This window comes from Chlorocebus sabaeus, chromosome 20 (genome assembly GCF_047675955.1).
Source record: "Chlorocebus sabaeus isolate Y175 chromosome 20, mChlSab1.0.hap1, whole genome shotgun sequence".
Taxonomy (NCBI): Eukaryota; Metazoa; Chordata; class Mammalia; order Primates; family Cercopithecidae; genus Chlorocebus; species Chlorocebus sabaeus.
In genome coordinates this window covers 103,168,007-103,194,619 of record NC_132923.1, presented here as the reverse complement: position 1 = coordinate 103,194,619, position 26,613 = coordinate 103,168,007, and the positions used below count along the sequence as shown (strand labels likewise).

The following is a 26,613-nucleotide window of genomic DNA, read 5'->3' as shown; positions in this document are numbered from 1 at the left end:
ACTGCTGAGCTTTTTTTTTCTTTTTTTTTAAGACTGGCCAAGTGACTTGCATAATTTAAGATCCTTTCTAGCACTGATCAGCCTGCTCTGGCCAAGCAGTTTGCTGATTAATTATTAATCAGACTGAGTTTAGGATGAGTAATCAGCAAGAGTCAGTGCTAATTTGCAAATGTCCCCCAGGAAGGTTATTACTTAAAATACTTGGTGGAGAGGCTCCATGTTAACCTTTGCAATTAGCCACAGGACATTGTAACTGGCAAGGCAGAAGCAGATCTCTCCTCCAAACAAATCAACTTTGGATACCTACTAAGTGCCAAGACGCACATTAGGGGCTTGTGACAGTTCTGCTGGCAATGGCAGGGGAGGGAAAGGGCACAGAAGAAAGATAAATACATAAGTCAGCAAGAAAATATCAGGTATTGATGAATGTTTAAAATAAAACAAGATAGAGAGCAACGGTTACTTTAGGCTGCATGGATGGGAAAGGCTTTTCTAAAGATAGGATATTTACATTGAACTCTATATTTCAAAAAAGCCAGTTTTTTTTTTTTTTTTTTAACTTAGAAGGAAGATTTGAAGACTGTGAAGGAGGAGGATCCTAAGCCCTGGGGACAGCTAGTGCAGAGGTCTGAGGAGGGAACCTGCTCAGCCCACCCTAGGGACAGGATGAAGGGCACAGAGAATGCGTGTGAATGAGGGATAGGAGGGAAGTCAGACAGGTAGGCAGTGGATAGACAATATAGGGTCTTGTAGGATTTTATTCTAAATGTGATGGTAAGCCATCAGGAGGCTTTAAAGAGGGGAGACATGATTTGATTAATAAACCCAAGTCACTCTTGGTACCATCTGGAGAATGGATTACAGAGGGGTAGAAGCAGGGAGATAAGGCCCCCGAGTAGCCCAGAGGTGCTGGCAGCACCAAATGGGCAGAAGCAGCTTCCTCTTAGGAAAACATAGATGTGGGAGGTTGTGGGGAAGGCTAGGAGAAGAACAGATTATGAATGGGGAGGGGATGAGAAGTCCGAATTGGATGGAAACAACCCAAATGTCCATCAATAGATCAATGGATAAACAAAATGTGGTTTACACATACAAGGGAATATTACCCAGCCTTAAAAAGAAATGATGGCCCATCTCCTGGTTACTACCACTTTTCCATTTTCTGTCTATAAATCTGGCTATTCTGGGTATTCTTCTTTAATGGCCATGGAGTTCCATTTGGGAAGGCAAAAACGGTACTAGAGATAGTGGTGTTATCCACCGCTAAATAGCCAAAGTGCTTAATGCTACTAAATTGTACACTTAAAAAATGGAATGATAGATTTTTTTTGTTTTTGTTTTTGTTTTTTTTGAGACCAAGTCTCGCTCTGTCATCCAGGCTGGAGTGCAGTGGCGCAATCTCACTACAAGCTCCACCTCCTGGGTTCACGCCATTCTCCTGCCTCAGCCTCCTGAGTAGCCGGGACTACAGTTGCCCACCACCACGCCAGGCTAATATTTTGTATTTTTAGTAGAGATGGGGTTTCACAGTGTTAGCCAGGATGGTCTCGATCTCCTCACCTCATGATCCACCCGCCTTGGCCTCCCAAAGTGCTGGGATTACAGGCATGAGCCACCGTGCCCGGCTGATAGTTTTTCCATTTTTTTTTTTTTAAGAGACAGGGTCTCGCTATGTTGCTCAGGCTGGTCTTGAACTTCTGAGCGCAAGCAAAATCCTCCCACCTCAGTCTCCCAAGTAGGTGAAACTAGAGACACATGCCACCGTGCCCGGCGATATGTTCATTTTAATATTCCTGTTAATATACATGAAACCCAGAAGACCTTTCAGGGCTGAAAATTTAAATCAAGAGCCACTGGCATCTGGATGATATTGAAAGCCCATGTGTGATTGGTTGGGGCTAGCTGGGAAAGAGAATAAAAAAGAGGAGAGTCCCAGGACCCTCTGGGCAGCCCAAGCATAAAGGCTGGAGAGAGAGTGGGCACTGGAAGAAACAGCAAAACAGACTAAGAAGAATGACCATAGGGTGACCAGTTACATGGTTTCATAGGAGCCAAGAGAAGGAAATAGTCCAAGAAGGACAGGTGACCAGTGTCATGTGTTGCAAGAGGCTGAGTCAGATAAAGATGGAGAAACGACACTGGAATGGGCAACTTGGAGGTTGCTGTCAATTTTAGCAAGGTGAGTTTTAGTGACAAAGCAGGGCAGAAACTGAGAAAGAACTGTCTCAGCAAATGGCAGTGACTGAGCCATTCCATGGTAGCTGAGTGGGATGGAGTAATAGGGGTCTGATGGGTGCTGTTTTTATTTTGATTTTAGGTGGTAGATATTAGAACAAACATGACTTTATGGCATTAGAAGTGCTCAATAGAGAGAACAATTGTGGAATGCAAGAAAAAGGAGATACATATAGTAGGGAAGTTTTGGAGGAAGATGAGCTCTGGAGCACAGGAGAAGGCTGGCCTTTGACAGGAACCAGGGCATCTTGTCTACAGAAGCACGAGGTGTGGCAGACAACTTGGCTCACCAAGCAGCTCATCTGCTCATCCACATTTCCTGGCTCCCTCGCAGCAAAGTTTGACCATGTGACTGTTTTAGGCCAATGAAATATGAGTTGGAAATTATGTATAGCATATCTGGACTAGGGTGATGGAAAGCCATGCTGGATTCTCCACTCATTTTCCCTGTCATGGTATTAGTGAAGGCCACATGTTCCAGATGGTATGGTTAGAATATGGTACAAACTGGTCCAGGGAGCAAGATGGCCGAATAGGAACAGCTCCAGTCTCCAGCTCCCAGCACAAACGACACAGAAGATGGATGATTTCTGCATTTTCAACTGAGGTACCGGGTTCATCTCACTAGGGAGTGCTGGACAATCGGTGCTGGTCAGCAGCTGCAGCCCGACCAGCGAGAGCTGAGGCAGGGCGAGGCATCGCCTCACCTGGGAAGTGCAAGGTGGAAGGGAATCCCTTTTCCTAGCCAGGGGAACGTAGACACACAACACCTGGAAAATCGGGTAACTCTCACCCCAATACTGCGCTTTACCAAGGGTCTTAGCAAACGGCATAGCAGGAGATTATATCCCACACCTGGCCGGGAGGGTCCCACGCCCACAGAGCCTCCCTCAGTGCTAGCACAGCAGTCTGCAATCTAACCGCAAGGCAGCAACGAGGCTGGGGGAGGGGCGCCCACCATTACTGAGGCTTAAGTAGGTAAACAAAGCCACTGGGAAGCTCGAACTGGGTGGAGCCCACAGCAGCTCAGGGAGGCCTGCCTGTCTCTGTAGACTCCACCTCTGGGGACAGGGCACAGCTAAACAAACAAACAAACAAAAAAAGCAGCAGAAACCTTTGCAGACGCAAATGACCCTGTCTGACAGCTTTGAAGAGAGCAGTGGATCTCCCAACACGGAGGTTGAGATCTGAGATCTGACAGACTGACTGCTCAAGTGGGTCCCTGACCCCTGAGTAGCCTAACTGGGAGACATCCCCCACTAGGAGCAGATTGACACCCCACACCTCACACGGTAGGGTACACCCCTGAGACAAAGCTTCCAAAGCAAGAATCAGACGGATACACTCGCTGTTTAGCAATATTCTATCTTCTGCAGCCTCTGCTGCTGATACCCAGGTAAACAGGGTCTGGAGTGGACCTCAAGAAATCTCCAAAAGACCTACAGCTGAGGGTCCTGACTGTTAGAAGGAAAACTAACAAACAGGAAGGACACCCACACCAAAACCCCATCAGTACGTCACCATCATCAAAGACCAGAGGCAGATAAAACCACAAAGATGGGGAAAAAGCAGGGCAAAAAAGCTGGAAATTCAAAAAATAAGAGCGCATCTCTCCCTCCAAAGGAACGCAGCTCATCACCAGCAACAGATCAAAGCTGGACGGAGAATGACTTTGACGAGTTGAGAGAAGAAGGCTTCAGTCCATTAAACTTCTCAGAGCTAAAGGAGGAATTATGTACCCAGCGCAAAGAAACTAAAAATCTTGAAAAAAGAATGGAAGAATGGATAACTAGAATAACCAATGCAGAGAAGGCCATAAACGAACTGACAGAGATAAAAACCATGACACGAGAAATACGTGACAAATGCACAAGCTTCAGTAACCAACTCGATCAACTGGAAGAAACAGTATCAGCGATTGAGGATCAAATGAAAGAAATGAAGTGAGAAGAGAAGTCTAAAGAAAAAAGAGTAAAAAGAAATGAACAAAGCCTTCAAGAAGTATGGGATTATGTGAAAAGACCAAATCTATATCTGACTGGGGTGCCTGAAAGTGAGGGGGAAAATGGAACCAAGTTGGAAAACACTCTTCAGGATATCATCCAGGAGAACATCCCCAACCTAGCAAGGCAGGCCAACATTCAAATTCAGGAAATACAGAGAACACCACAAAGATACTCCTCGAGAAGAGCAACTCCAAGACACATAATTGTCAGATTCACCAAAGTTGAAATGAAGGAAAAACTGTTAAGGGCAGCCAGAGAGAAAGGTCGGGTTACCCACAAAGGGAAGCCCATCAGACTAACAGCAGATCTCTCGGCAGAAACTCTACAAGTCAGAAGAGAGTGGGGGCCAATATTCAACATTCTTAAAGAAAAGAATTTTCAACCCAGAATTTCATATCCAGCCAGACTAAGTTTCATAAGTGAAGGAGAAATAAAATCCTTTACAGATAAGCACATGCTTAGAGATTTTGTCACTACCAGGCCTGCCTTACAAGAGACCCTGAAGGAAGCACTAAACACAGAGAAGAACAACCGGTACCAGCCTTTGCAAAAACATGCCAAAATGTAAAGACCATCGAGGCTAGGAAGAAACTGCATCAACTAACGAGCAAAATAACCAGTTGATATCATAATGACAGGATCAAGTTCACACATAACAATATTAACCTTAAATGTAAATGGACTAAATGCTCCAGTTAAAAGACACAGACTGGCAAACTGGATAAAGACTCAAGACCCATCAGTTTGCTGTATTCAGGAGACCCATCTCACATGCAGAGACACACATAGGCTCAAAATAAAGGGATGGAGGAAGATCTACCAAGCAAATGGAGAATAAAAAAAAGCAGGGGTTGCAATCCTAGTCTCTGATAAAACAGACTTTAAACCATCAAAGATCAAAAGAGACAAAGAAGGCCATTACATAATATTAAAGGGATCAATGTAACAAGAAGAACTAACTGTCCTAAATATATATGCACCCAATACAGAAACACCCAGATTCATAAAGCAAGTCCTCAGAGACTTACAAAGAGACTTAGACTCCCATACAAAATAATGGGAGACTTCAATGCCCCACTGTCAACATTAGACAGATCAACGAGACAGAAAGTTAACAAGGATATCCAGGAATTGAACTCATCTCTGCACCAAGTGGACCTAATAGACATCTACAGAACTCTCCACCCCAAATCAACAGAATACATATCCTTCCCAGCACCACATCGCACTTATTCCAAAATTGACCACATAATTGGAAGTAAAGCACTCCTCAGCAAATGTACAAGAACAGAAATTATAACAAACTGTCTCTCAGTCCACAGTGCAATCAATCTAGAACTCAGGACTAAGAAACTCAATCAAAACCGCTCAACTATATGGAAACTGAACAACCTGCTCCTGAATGACTACTGGGTACATAACGAAATGAAGGCAGAAATAAAGATGTTCTTTGAAACCAATGAGAACAAAGATACAACATACCAGAATCTCTGGGACAAATTTAAAGCAGTGTGTAGAGGGAAATGTATAGCACTAAATGCCCACAAGAGAAAGCAGGAAAGATCTAAAATTGACACTCTAACATCACAATTAAAAGAACTGGAGAAGCAAGAGCAAACACATTCAAAAGCTAGCAGAAGACAAGAAATAACTAAGATCAGAGCAGAACTGAAGGAGATAGAGACACAAAAAACCCTTCAAAAAATCAATGAATCCAGGAGCTGGTTTTTTGAAGAGATCAACAAAATTGATAGACTGGTAGCAAGACTAGTAAAGAAGAAAAGAGAGAAGAATCAAATAGATGCAACAAAAAAAATGATAAAGGGGATATCACCACCGACCCCACAGAAATACAAACTACCATCAGAGAATACTATAAACACTTTTATGCAAATAAACTAGAAAATCTAGAAGAAATGGATAATTTCCTGGACACTTACACTCTCCCAAGACTAAACCAGGAAGAAGTTGAATCCCTGAATAGACCAATAGCAGGCTCTGAAATTGAGGCAATAATTAATAGCCTACCAACCAAAAAGAGTCCAGGACAAGATGGAACGTATCTCAAAATAATAAGAGCTATTTATGACAAACCCATAGCCAATATCATATCGAATGAGCAAAAACTGGAAGCATTCCCTTTGAAAACTGGCACAAGACAGGGATGCCCTCTCTCACCACTCTTATTCAATATAGTGTTGGAAGTTTTGGCTAGGGTAATCAGGCAAGAGAAAGAAATCAAGGGTATTCAGTTAGGAAAAGAAGAAGTCAAACTGTCCCTGTTCACAGATGACATGATTGTATATTTAGAAAACCCCATCATCTCAGCCCAAAATCTCCTTAAGCTGATAAGCAACTTCAGCAAAGTCTCAGGATACAAAATTAATGTGCAAAAATCACAAGCATTCTTATACACCAGTAACAGACAAACAGAGAGCCAAATCATGAGTGAAGTCCCATTCACAATTGCTTCAAAGAGAATAAAATACCTAGGAATCCAACTTACAAGGGATGTAAAGGACCTCCTCGAGGAGAACTACAAACCGCTGCTCAGTGAAATAAAAGAGGACACAAACAAATGGAAGAACATACCATGTTCATGGATAGGAAGAATCAATATTGTGAAAATGGCCATACTGCCCAAGGTAATTTATAGATTCAGTGCCATCCCCATGAAGCTACCAATGAGTTTCTTCACAGAATTGGAAAAAACTGCTTTAAAGTTCATATGGAACCAAAAAAGAGCCCAGATTGCCAAGACAATCCTAAGTCAAAAGAACAAAGCTGGAGGCATCATGCTACCTGACTTCAAACTACACTACAAGGCTACAGTAACCAAAACAGCATGGTACTGGTACCAAAACAGAGATATAGACCAATGGAACAGAACAGAGTCCTCAGAAATAATACCACACATCTACAGACATCTGATCTTTCACAAACTTGAGAAAAACAAGAAATGGGGAAAGGATTCCCTATTTAATAAATGGTGCTGGGAAAATTGACTAGCCATAAGCAGAAAGCTGAAACTGGATCCTTTCCTTACTCCTTATATGAAAATTAATTCAAGATGGATTCGAGACTTAAATGTTAGACCTAAGACCATAAAAACTCTAGAAGAAAACCTAGGTAATACCATTCAGGACACAGGCATGAGCAAGGACTTCATGTCTAAAACACTAAAAGCAATGGCAACAAAAGCCAAAATTGACAAACGGGATCTAATTAAACTAAAGAGCTTCTGCACAGCAAAAGAAACTACCATCAGAGTGAACAGGCAATCTACAGAATGGGAGAAAACTTTTGCAATCTACTCATCTGACAAAGGGCTAATATCCAGAACCTACAAAGAACTCAAACAAATTTACAAGAAAAAAACAAACCACCCCATCAAAAAGTGGGCAAAGGATATGAACAGACATTTCTCAAAAGAAGACATGCATACAGCCAACAGACACATGAAAAAATGCTCGTCATCACTGGCCATCAGAGAAATGCAAATCAAAACCACAATGAGATACCATGTCACTCCAGTTAGAATGGCAATCATTAAAAAGTCAGGAAACAACAGGTGCTGGAGAGGATGTGGAGAAACAGGAACACTTTTACACTGTTGGTGGGACTGTAAACTAGTTCAACCATTATGGAAAACAGTATGGTGATTCCTCAAGGATCTAGAACTAGATGTACCATATGACTCAGCCATCCCATTACTGGGTATATACCCAAAGGATTATAAATCATGCTGCTATAAAGACACATGCACATGTATGTTCATTGCAGCACTATTCACAATAGCAAAGACTTGGAATCAACCCAAATGTCCATCAGTGACAGACTGGATTAAGAAAACGTGGCACATATACACCATGGAATACTATGCAGCCATAAAAAAGGATGAGTTTGTGTCCTTTGTAGGGACATGGATGCAGCTGGAAACCATCATTCTCAGCAAACTATCACAAGAACAGAAAACCAAACACCGCATGTTCTCACTCATAGGTGGGAACTGAACAATGAGATCACTTGGTCTCGGGAAGGGGAACATCACACACCAGTGCCTATTATGAGGAGGGGGGAGTGGGGAGGGATTGCATTCGGAGTTATCCCTGATGTAAATGATGAGTTGATGGGTGCAGCACACCAACATGGCACAAGTATACATATGTAACAAACCTGCACGTTATGTACATGTACCCTAGAACTTGAAAAAAAAAAAAGAATATGGTGCAACCCCCTTCAGCGTGAGTTCCCACATGTGTGACGATGTGGATCAGAGCCACTCCCATTGGCTCATTACAAATGTGTAACATGAGCAAGAAAGAAATCTTTGTGATATTATACCACTGAGTTTTAGGGTTAATGAAATTTAAAGAAGGAAGTGGCAAGATGTGAGGCTGGGGCAATTACTTGAGGCAAGGGTTAGATCCAGATGGGCCTTGTGTGCCCTATCAAGGGATTGAATTTTATTCTGTAGACAACAGAAGATGATTGAAAGCTTTTGCCTGGGGCTTAGCATGTCAGATCTGCATTTTAATTAAGCCATTCTTGTAGGAGTGAGGAGAATGACTTGGACAGTGCCAAGATGCTGGGAGATCACTAAGGAGCCTATTACCGCCCTCAAAGAAGAAAACATGATGGGCTGAATTCAGGAAGTGGTAGAAAGGATGGAAAGATACGGTATATTGGGAGAACTTAGCAATTAATTAAATATGGCTGGTGAGAGAGAGGGATTAAATAGGGATATTCCCAGATTTCTGGATAACTAGGTAGGGAATGGTACCATAAACTACAAAAGGACACAGACTGATGACTTTGTGGGTCAATTATGAGCAAAGTTGAGACAACTTAAGTTGGAGATATTGGTGGTCCATCAAAGTGGAAATGTCCATCAGGTAGCTGGCTCTACAGTTTGACTGGCTCAGTGGGTAGGCTGGGCTAGGGAACCATATTTGGGAGGAAATAGGTGGTATCTGAAACCTTGAGAGCAGGTAAGACTACCCTGGGAGATGCATGGAGTGAGCAGAGCAGCACAGCAAGAAGGAATGGACATCAAAGGAGACACAGAAGGAATGGCCAGAAAGATCCAAGAAGAATCAGAAAGAGTGGCATGAAGGCAAGGAGAAAGCAGAGCCCCCAGGGGAGAAAATGACTGATTGTGTAAAGTAATGCAGAAATGTCCAGAAGGTGAGACCTGAAGAACGTCTTCTGGCATTGGTAATTGGAAATGGTAGTCTTTGGAATGGGGTAGGGGTGGGGATGGTTATTTGATGATTATCTTTTTTTTTTTTTTTTTGAGACAGAGTCTCGTTATGTCGCCCAGGCTGGAGTTTAGTGGCGTGATCTCGGCTCACTGCAAGCTCTGCCTCCCGGGTTTGCCCCATTCTACTGCCTCAGCCTCCTGAGTAGCTGGGACTACAGGCGTCCGCCACCACGTCCGGCTAATTTTTTTTTTTTTTTTTTTTTTTGTATTTTCAGTAGAGATGGGGTTTCACTGTGTTAGCCAGGATGATCTCGATCTTCTGACCTCGTGATCTGCCCGCCTCAGTCTCCCAAAGTGCTGGGATTACAGGCATGAGTCAGCGCGCCCGGCCCTTTGATGATTATCTTAATGTGAATGATTTCAGGGGGAGGCTGGAGGGTTGAAGAGTGGGAGTGAAGTAGGTAAGGAATGAATGGGGAGAGAAGACTTGAAGGTAGCCAATGCAGACCACTCTTCAAGAAGCTTGGGTGAGAAATTCCCAGGGATGCTAGAGATCTACCTCCTCCATGAAGCCACCTCATTTTGTTCAAAGAAACTTTGCCCTCTCCCTCCCCAAATGACCCAAACTGTTGAGATCCACCATATGTGAATCTGAACTGTTGAAGTTTCACCGTATGTGAAATGGTGATTTTGCCATTTCTGTCATTGTTAGTTTTTGTGTGAAGTTTTTTGTAGACGGTCATTGCTAGTTTTCTGTATGAATCCTGCCTCTCTGGTGAGTCTATGGATGTCACTCATCAGCCACTAGATAAAGAGAAACTAGAATGAAAAGAAGTACAGACTGGGCTGGCGTGGTGGCTCACCTGAGGTCAGGAGTTCGAGACCAGCCTGACCAATATGGTCTCTACTAAACCCCGTCTCTACTAAAAATACAAAAATTAGCTGGGCGTGGTGGCATGTGCCTGTAGTCCTAGCTACTTGGGAAGCTGAGACAGGAGAATCACTTGAACCCGGGAGGCGGAGGTTGAAGTGAGCCGAGATCATGCCATTGCTCTCCAGCCTGGGTGACAGAGCAAGATTCCAGCTCACACACACACACACACACACACACACACACACAAAAAAAAAAAAAAAAGGGAAAGAAAGAAAAGAAAAAAAGGAACAGACTAAGGGATAGAACCAAAGACTTAACTCAGTCTTGGGAACCTGGGAAGTGGCTGCAACAGCAGGAGAGAGGTAAACCAACGTGAAATGCCACGTAGGTTAAGCTGAGAGTGAGTGAGTGGAACAAACATTCGGGGCCAAACATGAAAACAGAGACCAGGAGGGGGTCTTGAACATTCGGAATGAACCATCATCATTCCAGAAGACAGGTCTTGCCAGAACAAGGGGCTCTGGAGGGCCCAGAACAACTCCTTCCATCTGGCTTAGCGGCACCATCAGGCATCTGGCAGCGCCTCAAGAGAGGTCGAGGACAGCATCTTGTTGTCTGGTGCCCTTCGCAGTCCTGGCACAGGCCTCCTCGCAGACGAGGCACTTAGTACAAACCTGTTGCATGCAGTCAGACCCGTGGGGGGCAGGCCAGCTGCCCGACCTCAGCTTCCCATGCACAGAACTTTGCCAAGTCACAAGCTTTAGCAGAGCCGCTGTGCCTACTGCGACACCACCAGCTCACTTCCTGCTCCTCCCAGCTGTGGCTTTTGTTCTCTTTTTGAGAGCAAGTTCTCACTAGTGGAAGCAAGGAAGTCACACTGATACTCCATAGAGAGTGCTGGAGCCTTGGCCTTCACCCCTCCGGACACATTTGTGCCAGCAGCATGCTAAGGCACTAATCCTTTCCTACTGCTCTGCTGCAGAGCTTGTATCCAAGAGATACGGGAGATGAGATTTTAAAGGGCTGGTTATTTATGGCCTGGCTCCCGATGGATACAGCAGATGCAATTTCATGGGCTCCATCAAAAAAGGACAGTTACTTACTGTGACTTAAAGAGTTGCGATGTGTCAAGGAAGGAGAGAGAAGCAAGGGCGTCACAAGCCCACAGGAAGGCAGGAGGTCTGAGGCTGGGTTAGAATGGGCCTTATTTGTTTACCAGCTCAGCCAACAAGGGTTCAGCATCCTTAGTCATGCACCATCTGAGCTGTTTTCTGAGTGTCTCTGCTAGCTTGAGACCTTGACTCTGCCTTGCTCCTGACATTCAAAGAGGAAATCTCGGAGGACAGGTACCAGATCTATGCTACTTCCACGTATGAAGTTCAGGAGCAAATAGGACATTGAAATGATAAGTCTTTACATACGCAGTTCCCTCTGCCTGGAAGGCTACTGCCTGAGTTCTTCCCTGTGAGTCCTTCTCAAAAGTCAGGTCTCAGCTTAAATCCTACCCTCCTCAGAGAGGTCAGATTCAGAATAGGGTCCCCACTGCTGTTATTCTCCATCCTGTTCATTTCCTTTATGACATGTGTCATACATTTTACATTTATGTTTGAATCTTTTACTAACTTCAGTCTCCCCCAAATAGACCATAAGTTCCACAAAGGCAGAGGCCTTGTCTTCTCCACCATTGCATTCCCAGTGCCAAGCTCAATGTCAAGCAGGAGAAGGGCCTGAGTAGCTTGTTTGAATGACTGAATAATGATAGAGAGATGCTGGTAATGAAGATGAAACGGTGAGATGACAGTAACCATAATGAAGGAGATTTTCCCGATGAAAGATGATGCTGGTGCTCCCTGTGAAGATGACTGCTCATGGTCCTGCCAGGGTACTGAACACCAAGCTTTCAGGTGTAGCTGTTGATTTCATCTGACCACCCTCACCAGTCTTATCCCAATGATTGTGAATTAGTTACCAAGGGCAGCTGTGTCCCTGCACATCCAGCCTTATCTTCTTCCTTCTTGCAGCCTTGACTTCCCTATTAGTGCTCATTTTGTGCTGGACAGACAAATGGGCATTGCCATTCCCCACTACACCCCAGCCCACTTCTTCTCTTGCGTTCCTCTGTTCAGTACATGGCCCCACCACAGTCATTCGGCCAGAAACTTGGTAATCATCAGCCCCTCCTCCTCTCTACCCCTTCACAGCTGCCTCAGTTCAAGGCTGGATTCTCTTGCCTGCGGAGTCACACAAAAAGTTTTACAGCTGATTTCTGGGCCTTCCTGTTTAACCCACTTAAAATTCAGAATGATTATTTTACCTCCCTGCTTAAAGTCTCTTAATAGCTTTCCATAGCTTATGGAATCCTCTCTGGCTTATGAACAAGGGGCAGGGTTCTTGCTCCTGGTCCATGCTCCTCCTGTGTTCACTTTGGGTCTCATGTCCTGCTCTTCCTCCCTTGCTCCTGCACCTGACTTGCAATGCCCCAAACACACCCGGGCTCTCTTTGGCTCCATGCCAATGGCAAAATCTTACCCCTCAGTTCAAATAAAAAATCATCCTGTGGGACTAATTTTTCTGAGCCCTTCCAGCATCACCACCCTCTTACATGAAGGCTGATGACTTGTTTGAAGGACAGTCTTAGTTTTTGTCTTGCCAGGGCTGCCACTCCCAGCCTGAGTTTTGGGGAGGGCGGACAGTCACATGATCTGAGATCAATGAGGACATCCCTTGGCTACACTGGTGTTGAGGGGTGGGCACATGACTCAGGCTGGTCCACCTAGGTTTATCTGAGGGCTTTTGTAGGACCCATTAGGAAAGATATGCTCCCTTTCTGCTGGGATTGCCAAGACAGGTAGGTTATAGGGAGCTGAGGGTGGTCACCTTTGCCATCTCTTGGGAAAGCCTGCCTGAGAATGAAACTAACACACAAGAGAGCAAAGCCTTGGGACGGGGAGAAACATTATTTGCATGCCTCGGTCCAGTGCCGCCTGAAGTCAAGTTCTGGACTTTTCAGTTACAGAGGCTAGCACATTCCCTTTGTAGCTTGAGTTAGCTGGAGGTGAGTTTCTATTTATTAAACCCAAAGAATCCTGGCCATTACATTTCTCCTTATTTCCTAGGGGAATTTCTTTATACCTCTTAGAAAAGCACCTAACACATGATATTGCAAAGCATTTAATTATATTCTGCCTCTTTGCCCCAACTGTGAGCTTCAGGGTCCAGCACGGTGCTTGGCTATTACATAAACAGTTGTGGAAGGAATAAATAACTCCTTAGGAACCCAGACTGTGGCTTTGTCCCTCTGGCACCTAGGAGAGCCTCGTTCATAGAAGAGTCTCAACAAATGATTACAGAAAATAAATAGGGGAAAAGTAACAAAGAACGTGAATGAGCTAAACCAATGGTTTGATAAAGTATATGTGAATAAATAAATAAGTGGATAGTTATTATTAACAAATCTCCATTGGTGTGCAATTCTCGTTCTAACTCTATCTGGATCTAAAGGCTCTTAAATGAAATAATCTAGTTAAAAGTCGCTGAGATCAAATGGTTCTAGTTGGCTCAACTTCCATGTGTAAAATGCCTAATAACTAAAGCAAGATCGTTCAAGAGGAGAAAGAGTGTTGCTAGCAAAATTTTCAAAGTGAATGTCTGCAGAATAGACAGGAGTTTTTGTATCGCCACCTACAAAAACAAAAGCAAACAAATGAAGGGAACAAAGTGAAGCAAATCCATCAAAGCTCTAAGGACATGAAAAGGAGGGATGAAATTAAGGAAATTTAATGATGAAACTCAAAAGGGTTAGTCGCTGGACCTACAGAGTAGGTTGAGCCTGGTTTCCAGGAAAACTCTCTTTCCAAAAACAGCCAAAGTCTACCCAGTGGCCACAGGGCCAGGATCTGGGAAGTCCAGACAGATAGAGCAGGCATTTTATTCCTCTGCAGGTGGAGGGAGATGCCTAGGCTCAAAGGTAGATGCCAGAGCCCTGGGGTGGGTGCACAGTGGAGAGCATCTTCCTTAGAGAATTTCTGGGACCATTTCTTCTTGGACTGCCTCCCAGGGATCAAGGAACTCCCACATTTTGGCCAGAAGGACTAGGCAGAAGCCCTAGAAGAATGCCCTTCCCAACACCTCATCTCCTATATTAAAATGGTATGCATCCTTCTCGACCTGTCTCAAGTGCAGCCTCTGCCTTGAGGCCTTGGTCTCCTGCCCCAGGACAGTGTTCTCCTCTGAGCCCTGGAAGGTGCCCTCCTCTCTTTTCCTACTTTGAATGTTTGGTGGAGTTTGTTGGCACACAAGTCTGTGGGGACTGGGCCTGGGAGTGTGGGGACATAGAGAACGGGCAGGCAGAGCCCATTCAGGGTGATCAGAGTGAAATAGATATAAAGGAAAATCAATGTACAGTGGCCAGGGTGAGGAAGAGAGGCTGGGAACCACTGGCCAAAACTGACCCACAGAGCCACAGCCAAGGAAATTGGAGGGGCAGAGGTTTGTTCCAGGATCTACACAGAAATCTCACCAGTGGGAAGGAGCTTTGGATGTCCCCCAAACCATACACACCCCACAAACATTCCTGAGGCTGGCACTTCCACTGGACCCCAAGACAAGGGTGGCTTCAATTCTGAGTGCAGGTCAGACTCTGCCTCCCTGCCTTCCCTGTTGTAGGAAGAAATTGCCCCTTGGGAAGGGGCAGAGGAAAGAAGGCGAGAAGAAGGCCCAGTAGAACCCTCCAATCACATGGTCCAGAGAGAGCGAGGGGGGCCAGGAAGAGATGCCCCTCCTGTCTCTGGCAGTTGTCTCCTGAATGCCTTCTCCATACTTATGGTCCCCATCCCCCTACTCTGTGAGCACCCCCGTGTAGGGGCTGTGCCTGACTCACTGTGGAGTGCCTCTGCTTTCCTAGTCCTGTACAGAGCTCTTAGTGGTAGCTGCATTGGTAGAATCCCCTCCCCTCCCCTCCCCTCCCCTCCCCTCTCCTCCCCTCCCCTCCCCTCCCCTCTCCTTTCCTTCTTTCTTTCTTGACAGAGTCTTACTCTGTCTCCTGGGCTGGAGTACAGTGGCACAATCTCAGCTCACTGCAGCCTCTACCTCCAGGGCTCAGGTGATTCTCCCACCTCAGCCTCCCGAGTAGCAGCTACGACAGGTGTATGCCACCACATCCACCTAATTTTTGTATTTTTTGTAGAGACGGGTTTATGCATGTTGCCCAGGCACATCTTAAACTCCTAGACTCAAGTGATTCACCCACCTCAGCCTCCCAAAGTGTTGGGATTACAGGTGTGAGTCACCACATCCGGCCCTCTTCTGCTCTTCTAACAAAGCAGCTAACCGGCCAGTCTGGGGCTAGATGTAGGCACAGAAGTGATGCTATCCATAACGTGCTTGCCAAGTGCAGCTCTGGGAAGACAGGTCCAACAAAATCACTGTCCCCTCTTCTGACTTTTGCAAGGACATCCTCCAGTCTCACCCAGAGATTCTCCTCACATTAACCTTCTTTGAGTTTCCAGGCAATTCTCCTGGAAGCTAGATAGAACCAGGGCAGCCAGGCTGTGCCTTTCTGCTGGTGAGATGCCACTGGGCTAGAAAGTTCATATGTTGACTTCAGTGGGACCACCAAAAATGAGGTCAACAAGGCTATGAATTGCTGCGGTTGCCTCATCTTACTCTTTTCTTCTCAAAGCCTCATCCCAGGAGTATTGTACCTATGGTGAGCCAGGCAGCAGTTGCCACATTGTGCACTCTCAAGATGCTTTGTAGGTTGGTATACGGAGACCCATTTTTCAGATGCGGAAACAGACTCAGAAAAGCTGGTAAATATCCTAAGATGACACAACTACTGAGAGGTAGCGGGTTTTGAGCCCAAGTCTATCTGCTGACTCCCAAGCCTGCCCCCTTCCCAGTTCGATGCCATGGTGCAGGCTCGATATCTAATTCCAGAGAAACTGCACAAACTTCCTCTCCCATATTCTAGGAGAGGATGTCTGGCTTTCCCTCCTTTCTTTTAGTCTGGGGAGGGTTCAGGAGAGATTCAGATGGAGAGCGTTGGGTATGAGGCAGAGGAAGGAGGAGACAGATTCTGGATCTAGTGGCTTCTCAGGGGTCTTCACTTGGCTGATTTTCTCCACCAATGGAGAGGCCAGTTCTGTGATGGGCTGGAGACTACTTGTACTCAGTATAACGTGATCCTGATATCCTCCAGGGACCTACATCCCCATATTGTTGAAAGGGTCTTCTGTATTGCCAGTCCCAGTCCTTCAGAAAAGTCCTGGGGCCTCAGGAGGAAGCTTAGCAAAGCTGAGAGTGTTTCCTTAGAATATGATGGAAAGGAATGGAGCTCCATGATGGTCAGAGCCAAGTGACTGGGTCAGAGCAGAGCAGAGCAGAGAAGGAAGAACCACCACCTCCACCCTCCAGCAGGGTCAGTGAGAGAAAATCTGACTCCTATATTGAACTGGAAATGGAACTGTGTGTAAGGAGGGGCAGGTGTGTACATGTGCTTAAGGTGGTCTGGGGGCAGGGGATGACTTGGTAATGTGAATTTGGCAGTGACTTGGAAAGGTATGTGTCAGAGATGATTTGCCTGTGTGTGTGTGTGTGTGTGTGTGTGTGTGTGTGTGTGTTTGTGTGTGTGTTGGGGTGAGGGTTGCAAACATGTATGTGTAGTCAGGGTGTAATACCAATTCTTCTCTGTGGGTTGTAACCCTCAGTCAGTCCAAGCCCAGCTTTTGCTCATGGTCACACATACAAAAATGCAATTAACTTTTAGGGGGAGTTAAGTCTAAAATACTAGCAAATCTCTCAACATGTCAGAGCTACAGAGTCCAGTGCTCACCATAGTAACAGCTTTTTCCTGTTCAAAACATGTATTGTTGGATTCCCAAAGGCTGGTCTGGGACCAGCAAAACAGGGAGAATTGGTCCACTGATTGCTGCATATATACTGTTGGACACTCCGGTGATGGGCACACACTGTTATTTATGTGTGCTCCCCCCACCTTATCTTTCATGATGTCAGCACAACACTTCCAATTGATTACTTCCTGCCACAGTTTTGGCTTTGAATTGTCCTTTGTTTTATGAATAATATTCTGAGGAGTTGGCAGGTTTTCTTCTAACATCCTTACTTGGCAAAATAAAAAATGACCAATCCCATGTTTCGCCAATTGTTTGGAAATTCTACTAGTCCAGAAGCCCTAATTTAAACTCTCCTGTTGCTATCCCATTTAGGGGGAGGAGAAGAGTAGGGAAATGGAGTCAGGGAGATTGCATGCCACTCGCCCTTCTGAATCAGTGGGAACCTGTTATCTGGTAACGGAGGTAGTGGATGTTTTTTCTCTCAAAGGAATTCCTGTCTTCTTGATAGGTAAAGGGGGTACCCAGTTGTCCAAATCCATCTTTGCTAACAGGATCTGTTGCTTTTATATGCCTTGGCACAGAATGCAAGAGAACAGCCTGAAATCTTAATGTATGCTTACAAAAGTGGTATACTCATAAACCAGCAGCATCAAACTTTTACAGGAATCCAGGGATCCATAAAGGAGAGGGGCAAGGGAGAGAGCTGATTCTTCCCACACATACGTCCTGAGCCTCCAAGTTTGTTTATCCATAATTGCTATGCAAGTATAAATTAGAACAACAAATGCATCCTGCCTGGCAGTGGTGACACCAACCCTGTAAATAATTATAATTTAATCTTATAGCAAAGAGTTCTGAATGACTCCCCTAACAATTTCCTCTGCTTAATTCCTTCCTCACTGAGTGACTTAATAGGATAAGGAACTCTTTCAGATTTGTTTCACTCCAAAAGTTTGGACAATGTGTAGACTCACACCTGGAGGGCAGAAGCTATAGGAGACCATTTGGCCCACGGATGAACAAGTGAGTCGAAAAGGTCTTTGGACTGGAAGAGAGGGAACTGGCAAGGATATTCATCTTGGCACCTGTTTATAGAAGTGAAAGCCTGGGAACCACCTAACAAGAGGTCTGATGAGTAAACTATGCTACAGACTTGCAAGGGAATGCTACATAGCCTGGAAAACCCATGACAGATATCGCATGTTAATAGCAGAATAGTATGCTGTCATGGCTTGGAAGACAGGCTTTAGTATCAAACTAACCTGGGGTTGAATCCCAGCTCTGCTCCTTACTCACCAGTGTGATCTCAAGCAGGTAGTATAAACTCTCTGGGCCTCATTTTCCTCTTCTGTAAAAGGAGGAAAACTATGCTACCTATTCATAGAATTTTTATAAAGATGAAATGAAATTACAGCTCTAAAGAACTTATAACCTGTCTGGCACATATTGGTAGTGACAGGTCAACAAATGATATTACTATCAGACCTTGTATATTTTGGAGGCATCTGTGATGGTACAGGAAAAAATTTCATGACACCATGATTAGCTAAAAATATATAACTACAGATATTTTTCGATCCTAATTTGGTAATATTAAAATATATATAAATAGCCAGCTAGCTTGACCTAGGCCAAGAAAAAAGGTCAAGGGGGAGTACATCAAAATTTTAATAATTTAAAATTTTTCCATACCTTTGTCGATTTTCCATGTTTTCTACAAGGAGCATATGCATTACATTTACAATCAGTAAACAGGTATTTTACAAAAAGAGGCAGAGGTCCAAGGGTCTTCACACTGGGCAGGTCATCAGGATTCCAGTTGAGTGAAGACTCACCTAAACCTTCAACCCAACTCCTAGCTTAAAATCACCAGCTTTTGCTCTTGGACTAGTTTATAGACTGTCAACCCCCACTGAGCAGGTTGTCCTCGTTTACCTGTGCTTCTCTCAGCCCTCTGACCAGGGTAGGAAATGACCTGGCCAGTTTCCTGTGACAAGCTAGCGGTGACACCAGGGTCTTCTGAATCCCATGTTGGCTCACCTTCCACTGCACCAGGAAACTTGAGTTTTCTGGTTACACTAGTTCCCAAATCTGAGCCTATATTTGGGAAGAATCCATTCCCCCTTTATCCCTCTTAAATATTTAATAGTCACACTTGGCTCCTACCATGGTTTGTCTGATTTTCTTACCTAATAGACAATGAGCTCCTTAAAAAACCATGTCTCACTCAACTGGTGTTCCTACCACCATGAAACCTGGCACAGGGAAAGTGTGCAATAAATGTGCCCCATTCCCCTCCTTTCCTCCTCTCCCTCCCATCTTCCTCCTCCCTACTCCCACTGACTGCCACGTCTCTGTCTTCTTTGACTCCTGTAGACACCCACTTTCTGCTCTGCTCAGAATCCTCAGTGACACCTCCTCCCACTCCTATCCCCTCCGTCCATCCACTCCTGGAGCGTGGCCCCCCTAGCCCCGGCCTGGCCCAGCCCCTCACTCAGGGCCTCCACCAGAACTGCTATTCCCACCGAGGCGCCCCCTGGGAGCCAACGCCGTGACGCCGCCTGACGCCAGGAAGTGGAATCCCCACCTTCAGCTGACACCATGCAGCAACTAAGGCTCCAATGATGCCCCATCCTTGCCTGAAGTACCCCTGGACATATCCTTCTATTGGCTCTAACAAAAGTCCTCCTGATAACACAGCCACAATGACAATACAAGAGAGTGTTCCAAATGCCACAACACCACTTGTGATGCTCGTCACCCAAACAGGAAGCCAGATACTTCCTTAAGCCATGCTCAGTTTGAGCACATCCTGCAAGCCCAAGTCTGGGAGACAAGACACGATGGCTGTAAATCTTCAATAACTCATATTCCCCCTAACCCATCAACCACCAAGACTCTCCATGGAGCACACTACAGAAGAGCCTGCACTTTTTAGCCCTTCAGACACCGAGACATGCCTTTCTCAGTTGAGAAATAATGCCTTTTCTCCTCTCGCGCTGAGGAGACTGTAAGCATCCTAGTAATTCACAGTTGCAGAGAATAGGGTAGGAAATGAAGGGGATGTTGTGCTTACCAGAGGGAGGAGCCTTCCGTCCCAGTGACTTCCAGAAAGTCATAACCATCCTCCAGCTGGAAGTCAATAAAGACCAGGGCGATGGTGTCTCCCAGCTCAGCCAGGATGGTCCATGTGCAGTCGGCATTGTTATGGTACTCCGAGGGGAAGTGGGGGCTGGAGATGATGCCACTCTGGCCCCGCAGGGTCCCACCACAGGCATCATCAGCTGTGGGCACAGAGACAAGAAGCTCACATGAGTAGTCTGGTTTTCAAGCCCCTAGCACTCACCATGGGCTTTACCTGCAATACATCCTTCTGTCTCCCAAGAGTACAATTCACAGTTTGTGGACATAGATAAAGCAGCAAATGACTTTGTTTGGGTGAGTCCATCCGAGAAGCCTTAACAGAGGAAGTGTCATTACAGCTGGGTTTTGATGAATGAGTAGGAGTTCACTAGATAGAGAAGAAAGAGAAGGACATTTCAGGGAAGAAGGAACTAAATGGTCATAAGCAGAGAAATATGAATGTGCAAGGCATGTCTAAGATAAACAGCTCTAGATGGCTCATCACAGGGTAAAAAAGAGGAATAATATAAGATAGTAATGGCATGTAGGAGAAGTCACAAGGCAGAGAGCACTGAGCCAAAAAGATTTGGAGACAGGGGAGTGCATTGGAAAGGAAATGGATTTTAGGGTAAGAAAGGTCTAGATTTGAATTTAGGCTCCACAATTTCCCAGCCACCTGCATAACTTTAGGAAATTTAGTTTTTTAAGCCTCAGTTTGCTTCTCTGTTATGATAACTGAATTAGATAGTTAATGTGACAGTAACTAGTATTAGCCAGTGACTAACATGTGGTAGATGCTAATGCAAGGTTCTCCTTTTTCCTTCCATTTCATCTTAAGGATCAAAGGCAGTGAAGAAATATGATTAAACTTGCATTTTAGAAAGAACACTGGCTATGGTATAAAGGAGGTCTGAGTCAGGGAAGCACATGGGATGCTCTTGGTATCACCAAAGTCCAGATGAGGCTGGATGAGATCAAGCTAAGGTCGTGTGGAGGGTGGGAAAGTATTTATTTGAGAGGTATTTAGGAAGGAGAATCTCCAGGAATCAGCAACTAGGAGGTATAAAATCCATGTTGCTGGTATAAACATCTGGATGGATGAAAGGTGCTATTTCTTGAGGCAGAAAACTCAGGAAGAGAGCTCTTTGTGGTATGGAAGGCAACCAGGAGTTCAGTTTCGGACACATAGAAGTGGGTATGTCTGTGAGGCCTCCAATGGTAAGATCAGATTAACAGATCTATAGGAGCCATCTGGGCTAGAGATAAAAGTGATCTTGTTTAGCAGTTCTGAACTATTCTTATTAATGTTCTTTACAGGGTCAAGACAATCATGAGCCAACTCATAGCATTTCTCACTGCTAACTTCTAAGTTTGTATGAGTGCAGAAATTAAGAAACACACCTACTCTCCCAGAGTGGGTGCTTATGAAGGTTTCCCTCCTACACCCATTAACTGAGCACCTACTGTGGGCCAAATACTGGGTAGGGCCAGCACTACAATGTGAAAAGCTTGATTTCCTCTCTGCCCTTAAGTTCCTCTGAGAGAGGAGGTGGGCAGGCAAGCCAGCAATGGCAACACAGAATAGTTATGACGGGGATGCTCAAGGTGCAGTGATAGCACATGGGTAGGAAGGGCTTTATGGAAGAGACAGAATTTGTATTAATATTCATTCACTCATTCATTCATTCATTCATTCATTCATTCAACAAATGCTAACTGAGCACCTACTATGTGTCAGCCACTGTTCTAGGTGCTGAGGATTCAGTTGTGAATAAAACAAAAATTCCTGTCCTCCCAGAGCTTACATTCTGATTAGAAGGATAAAGACAACTCTAAGATAAATAATTAACTCTATGGTAAATGAAGTGGTAAGTGCAAAGGAAAATGGGGTGTCTGGTGTTGGAAGTAGGGGTATGGACATTTCAGAAAGGGTGATCAGGAAAGACCCCACTGAGAGGTTGACATTTGAACCAAGACTTAAAGGAATGAGAGAGGGAGTCACGTGGTTATCTGGGGGAAGAGCATTCACAGCAGATGGAACAGCAAATGCAAAGGCCACAGGGTGCAGAGGCCTGGCACCATTGAAGAGCATCAAGAGACCCAAGGGCTGGGTGCGGTGGTTCACGCCTGTAATCCCAGCACTTTGGGAGGCCAAGGCGGGTGGATCAACTGAGGTCAGGAGTTTGAGACCAGCTAGGCCAACATGATGAAACTCTATCTCTACTAAAAATACAAAAAAAAAAAAAAAAAGAAAAAGAAAAAATTAGGTGGGCATAGCGGTGTGCACCTGTAGTCCCAGCTACTCAGGAGGCTAAGGCAGAAGAATCACTTGAACCCAGGAGGTGGAGGTTGCAGTGAGCCGAGATTGTGCCATTGCACTCCAGCCTGGGGAATAAGAGAGAAACTCCGTATATAAAGAGAGAGAGAGAGAGAGAGAGAGAGAGAGACCCAAGGGGCTGGAATGCAGGAAGAAGAAGGAAAGGGGCAGGGGATGAGGTTAGCAGAGGCAGGACTACCGAGCTAAGAGGCAGGGCGACCTGAGAGGCCAGTGTAAGGATGTGGACTTTTACTCAGAATGAGTTGAGAAGCCAGTGGAGGGTTCTGGGCTAAGGATGATATAATGTCATTTGTGTATTAACAGGATCCCTTGGGATGCCATGTAGATAGCAGACCAAAGAGGGCAAAGGAAGAAGCTGGGGGCCTCCTGAAGCTATCACAATAATCCAGTGAGAGGCGATGGTGGCTTAGACCAGGTGGTAACAGTGAGACATAGTCAGAGTCTGGCTTCGTTTCCAACACTGAGTTGGCAGCATACATCAGCTGAGGGCTGCCTGCCTGGTAGACCTCAGAGGAGAGGGTGTTTTAGGTAGAAAAACAGCAAGGACAGTTGAAGTTGGGGATTGTGACATGTTTAGGGACTTATTAGGCAGGACCATCTGAACTGAAAGGGACGTGCAGAGATGACAGAGCTGGGCTGGGCAGGAAGGCAAGAGCTGGACTGTGAAGGTCCTTGAATGCCAAGTAGAGGAGCTAAGGTTCTATTCTCCTCCCCTCTTCCTGCTTTGCTACCCCCAACCCAGCTGCCCAGGCCCCGGGAAGCAGGAAGGGAGAGAAGGTAAGCAAGATTGGCCTTGCTTGGCTTTAAATCCAGTTTAGTGGTGCTGTTGATTTGTTTTATCAAGTTGCACAGTATTTCTGCCTTGAGTATCTCTCTGGCAGGAGGCTATGATGTCTGACATCTGAGGCAGAGTTTGTCTCCTTCTGATGTAAATAAATTCACCGTGAACATTACCAGGCAGATAAGCCACAGGAGCCAGCCAACAAACGGGAGATTTGTCAATGTTGTTCCCAGCAAGCACTGGACCCACTGGTTCCCGAAAGTCCTGTCACTGGCACTCACTACACCAGGTGGAACTGTCTTCAGCCCTGGGCACAATGGCTGAGTCTCGACTGTACTGGGGAAAGGGATCATGGTGAAGGAAGGGCCTTTTACCCCGAACCTTCAAAAAGGTATAGGAGTATGCTGGAAGGGAAGAAATAGAGGGGTTCCAGGCAGAGCAAACGCCCTCAGAGGCAAGAAGGCCTGGAAGGGCACGCTGCTTGGGTGAAGGCCTTGATGGGGCTGCCGAGGTGTTTGGACTTTCCTCTGCAGGTGCAGGGGAGTCATGGTAGGTGTGGAGAAGAGGGTTTTCAGCAAGAAGTACAAGTCCAGACCTATTTTAGAAAGATGATTTGGTCCTGTAGTAATGGATGAATGACATGATTTGGTGTCCGAGGAAGGTGGCCGGTGGGGAGACCAGAGACAGAGAACGAAGAAGAGGTTGTTCCCATTATCAAAGCCGCAACTAGGGAGGAAGGAAAGAGAAGCAGCAGGAAGCGATTTAGGAGGCAGGCTGTGGAGGAATGAGGGTGAGGTCTCCAACAGAAAATGGATGGTGAAGGAGAGAGCGGAGACAGGGACGCTAGAGGAGACGCAGCTCTGCAGGAAGAGTGATGGCCCTTCCTCCCCTGCTCTTCCCTACTCCCATGTTGAGTGTGAGATCCTGGGGAATAAACAGATGGGGATACCTATGGGTCTGAGATCCCAGAGACTGTGAGGCAGGGAATCAGCAGGACAAAGAGGGAACCTCCCACCACAGGAGTGGAGAAGGCTGGGGACTGAACAGACATGTACAGAGCAGGCAGAAGCAAAGATACCTGAAAGAAGTGAAGGTGGGAAGGGAGGGGCACTCAGGTGGAAAGTGAGCAGGGACCAAAGAGAAACATTAGAGGGAGGGAGTGGCTCAGGAGCTGCAGAGCAGGTGCAGCCACTCTGTGTGGCCAAGTCTCTAATCAGGCCCTTGGTCCACATGGTCTCATTTAATCTGGCCTGCACAACCAGGTGGACAACAAAGAATTCCAGAAGAAATGCAGGTCTTGGGGGAAAGACTGACTCCAGAGCCTTCTGCCTACCTCCAGTCTTAGAAACTCAACTAGATATTCCACATTGCTCTCAAACCCAACCCAACCAAAATCACTCTCCTCCTTTCCTCCCAGAAGCCTAGCCTTCTTCCAGACTTTCCCATCTTGGAGTGTCAGCACTATTCACCCACTTCCTCATGGCAGAGGCTCAGGGGACATCCTCAACTCCTCCCGCACCCCCACATCCAGCCAGGGACTCACCTGGCAGTCCATCTAGGTGGCTCTCAATTCTGTCCCCCGCCATCACTGCCATTGCTCTACCCCAAGCCATGTCACACTCCAAGTTAACCAGAGCCATGAAGCCCCCTCCTGGTCTCCAAGCCTCCTTCCTCCTCCAGCCCATCCATTCTTTTGGTTTTGCAGTTTTTAAAATTTTATTTTATTTTATTTTATTTTTTTTGAGACGGAGTCTTGCTCTGTATCCCGGGCTGGACTGCAGTGGCCGGATCTCAGCTCACTGCAAGCTCCGCCTCCCGGGTTTACGCCATTCTCCTGCCTCAGCCTCCCGAGTAGCTGGGACTACAGGCGCCCGCCACCTCGCCCGGCTAGTTTTTTTTTTTTTTTGTATTTTTTAGTAGAGATGGGGTTTCACCGTGTTAGCCAGGATGGTCTCGATCTCCTGACCTCGTGATCCGCCCGTCTCGGCCTCCCAAAGTGCTGGGATTACAGGCTTGAGCCACCGCGCCCGGCCTAAAATTTTATTTTTAATTGGCAATAGTTGTATGTCCTTATGGAATACACTGTGATGTTTTGATATATGTATGTATTATGGAATGATTAAATCAAGCTAATTAACATATCAATCACTTCACATACTTTTTTTTTTTTTTGCATTGAGAACATTATCTTGGAGCACTCCTTTAAAAAACTTTATTGTTATAAAATATTTGTACACTTTTATGGGGTATGTGTGTTATTTTCTGACATGCACAGTAGGTGATATAATTTGAATGTCTCTCCCAAGTCTCATGTTGAAATGTAATCTCCAACACTGGAGGTGGGACCTGGTGGGAGGTGTGTGGGTCATGGGGAGGGATGCCTCATGGCTTGGTGCTGTCCTTGTGACAGTGAGTGAGACATCTCGAGATCCGATTGTTTAAAATTGTGTGACACCTCTCCCTCACTCCCTCTCTTGCTCTTGCTCTGGTCATGTGAAGTGCCTGCTCCCACTTCACCTTCCACCACGAGTAAAAGCTCCCTGAGGCCTCCCCAGAAGCTAAGCAGATGCTGATGCCATGCTTCCTATACAGCCTGCAGAACTATGAGCCAATTAAACCTCCTTTCTTTATAAATTACCCAGTCTCCAGTATTTCTTTACAGCAATGCAAGAAAAGCCTAACACGGTAGGTATAATGATCCAGTTAGGGTATTTAGGACATCCATCACCTCAAGAGTTTATCATTTTTATGTGTTGGAACATTTCAAGTTCTCTCTTCTAGCTATTTTGAAATATACAATACATCATTGTTTTAACTATAATCACCCTAGTCTGCTATTGAACATTAGAACTTCTTCTTCTTTCTACCTAACTCAGGGGTCCCCAACACCTGGGCCGTGGACTGGGACCTGTTAGAACCTGGGCTGCATGGCAGGAGGTGAGTGTTGAGCAAGTTATCTAATGCCTGATGATCTGAGGTGGAAGTTTCATCTTGAAACCATCCCCCACCTCCTGTCCATGGAAACATTGTCTTCCATGAAACTGGTCCCTGGTGCCAAAAAGGTTGGGGACCACTGACCTGTGTGTTTGCACCTGTTAACCAAACTGTCTTCATCCCCTACATCCTGCAATCCTGGACACACACAGCCTTCCCAGCCTCTGGAACTATCAATCATTCTACTCTCAACCTCCATGAGGTC

At 45.6% G+C, this 26,613-nt stretch overlaps 1 protein-coding gene across 7 annotated transcripts in view; it reads right to left on the bottom strand.

The window, feature by feature from the left end:
• CSMD2 (CUB and Sushi multiple domains 2) overlaps nt 1–26,613 on the bottom strand; it is a 654,890-nt gene that overhangs the window by 387,371 nt on the left and 240,906 nt on the right. For all 7 annotated transcript variants that reach the window (XM_037996751.2, XM_007979489.3, XM_073007520.1 and 4 more), the window contains exon 5: nt 20,249–20,456. In XM_037996751.2, the coding sequence (XP_037852679.2) occupies nt 20,249–20,456 (208 nt within the window). The remainder of the gene's footprint in view (nt 1–20,248; nt 20,457–26,613) is intronic.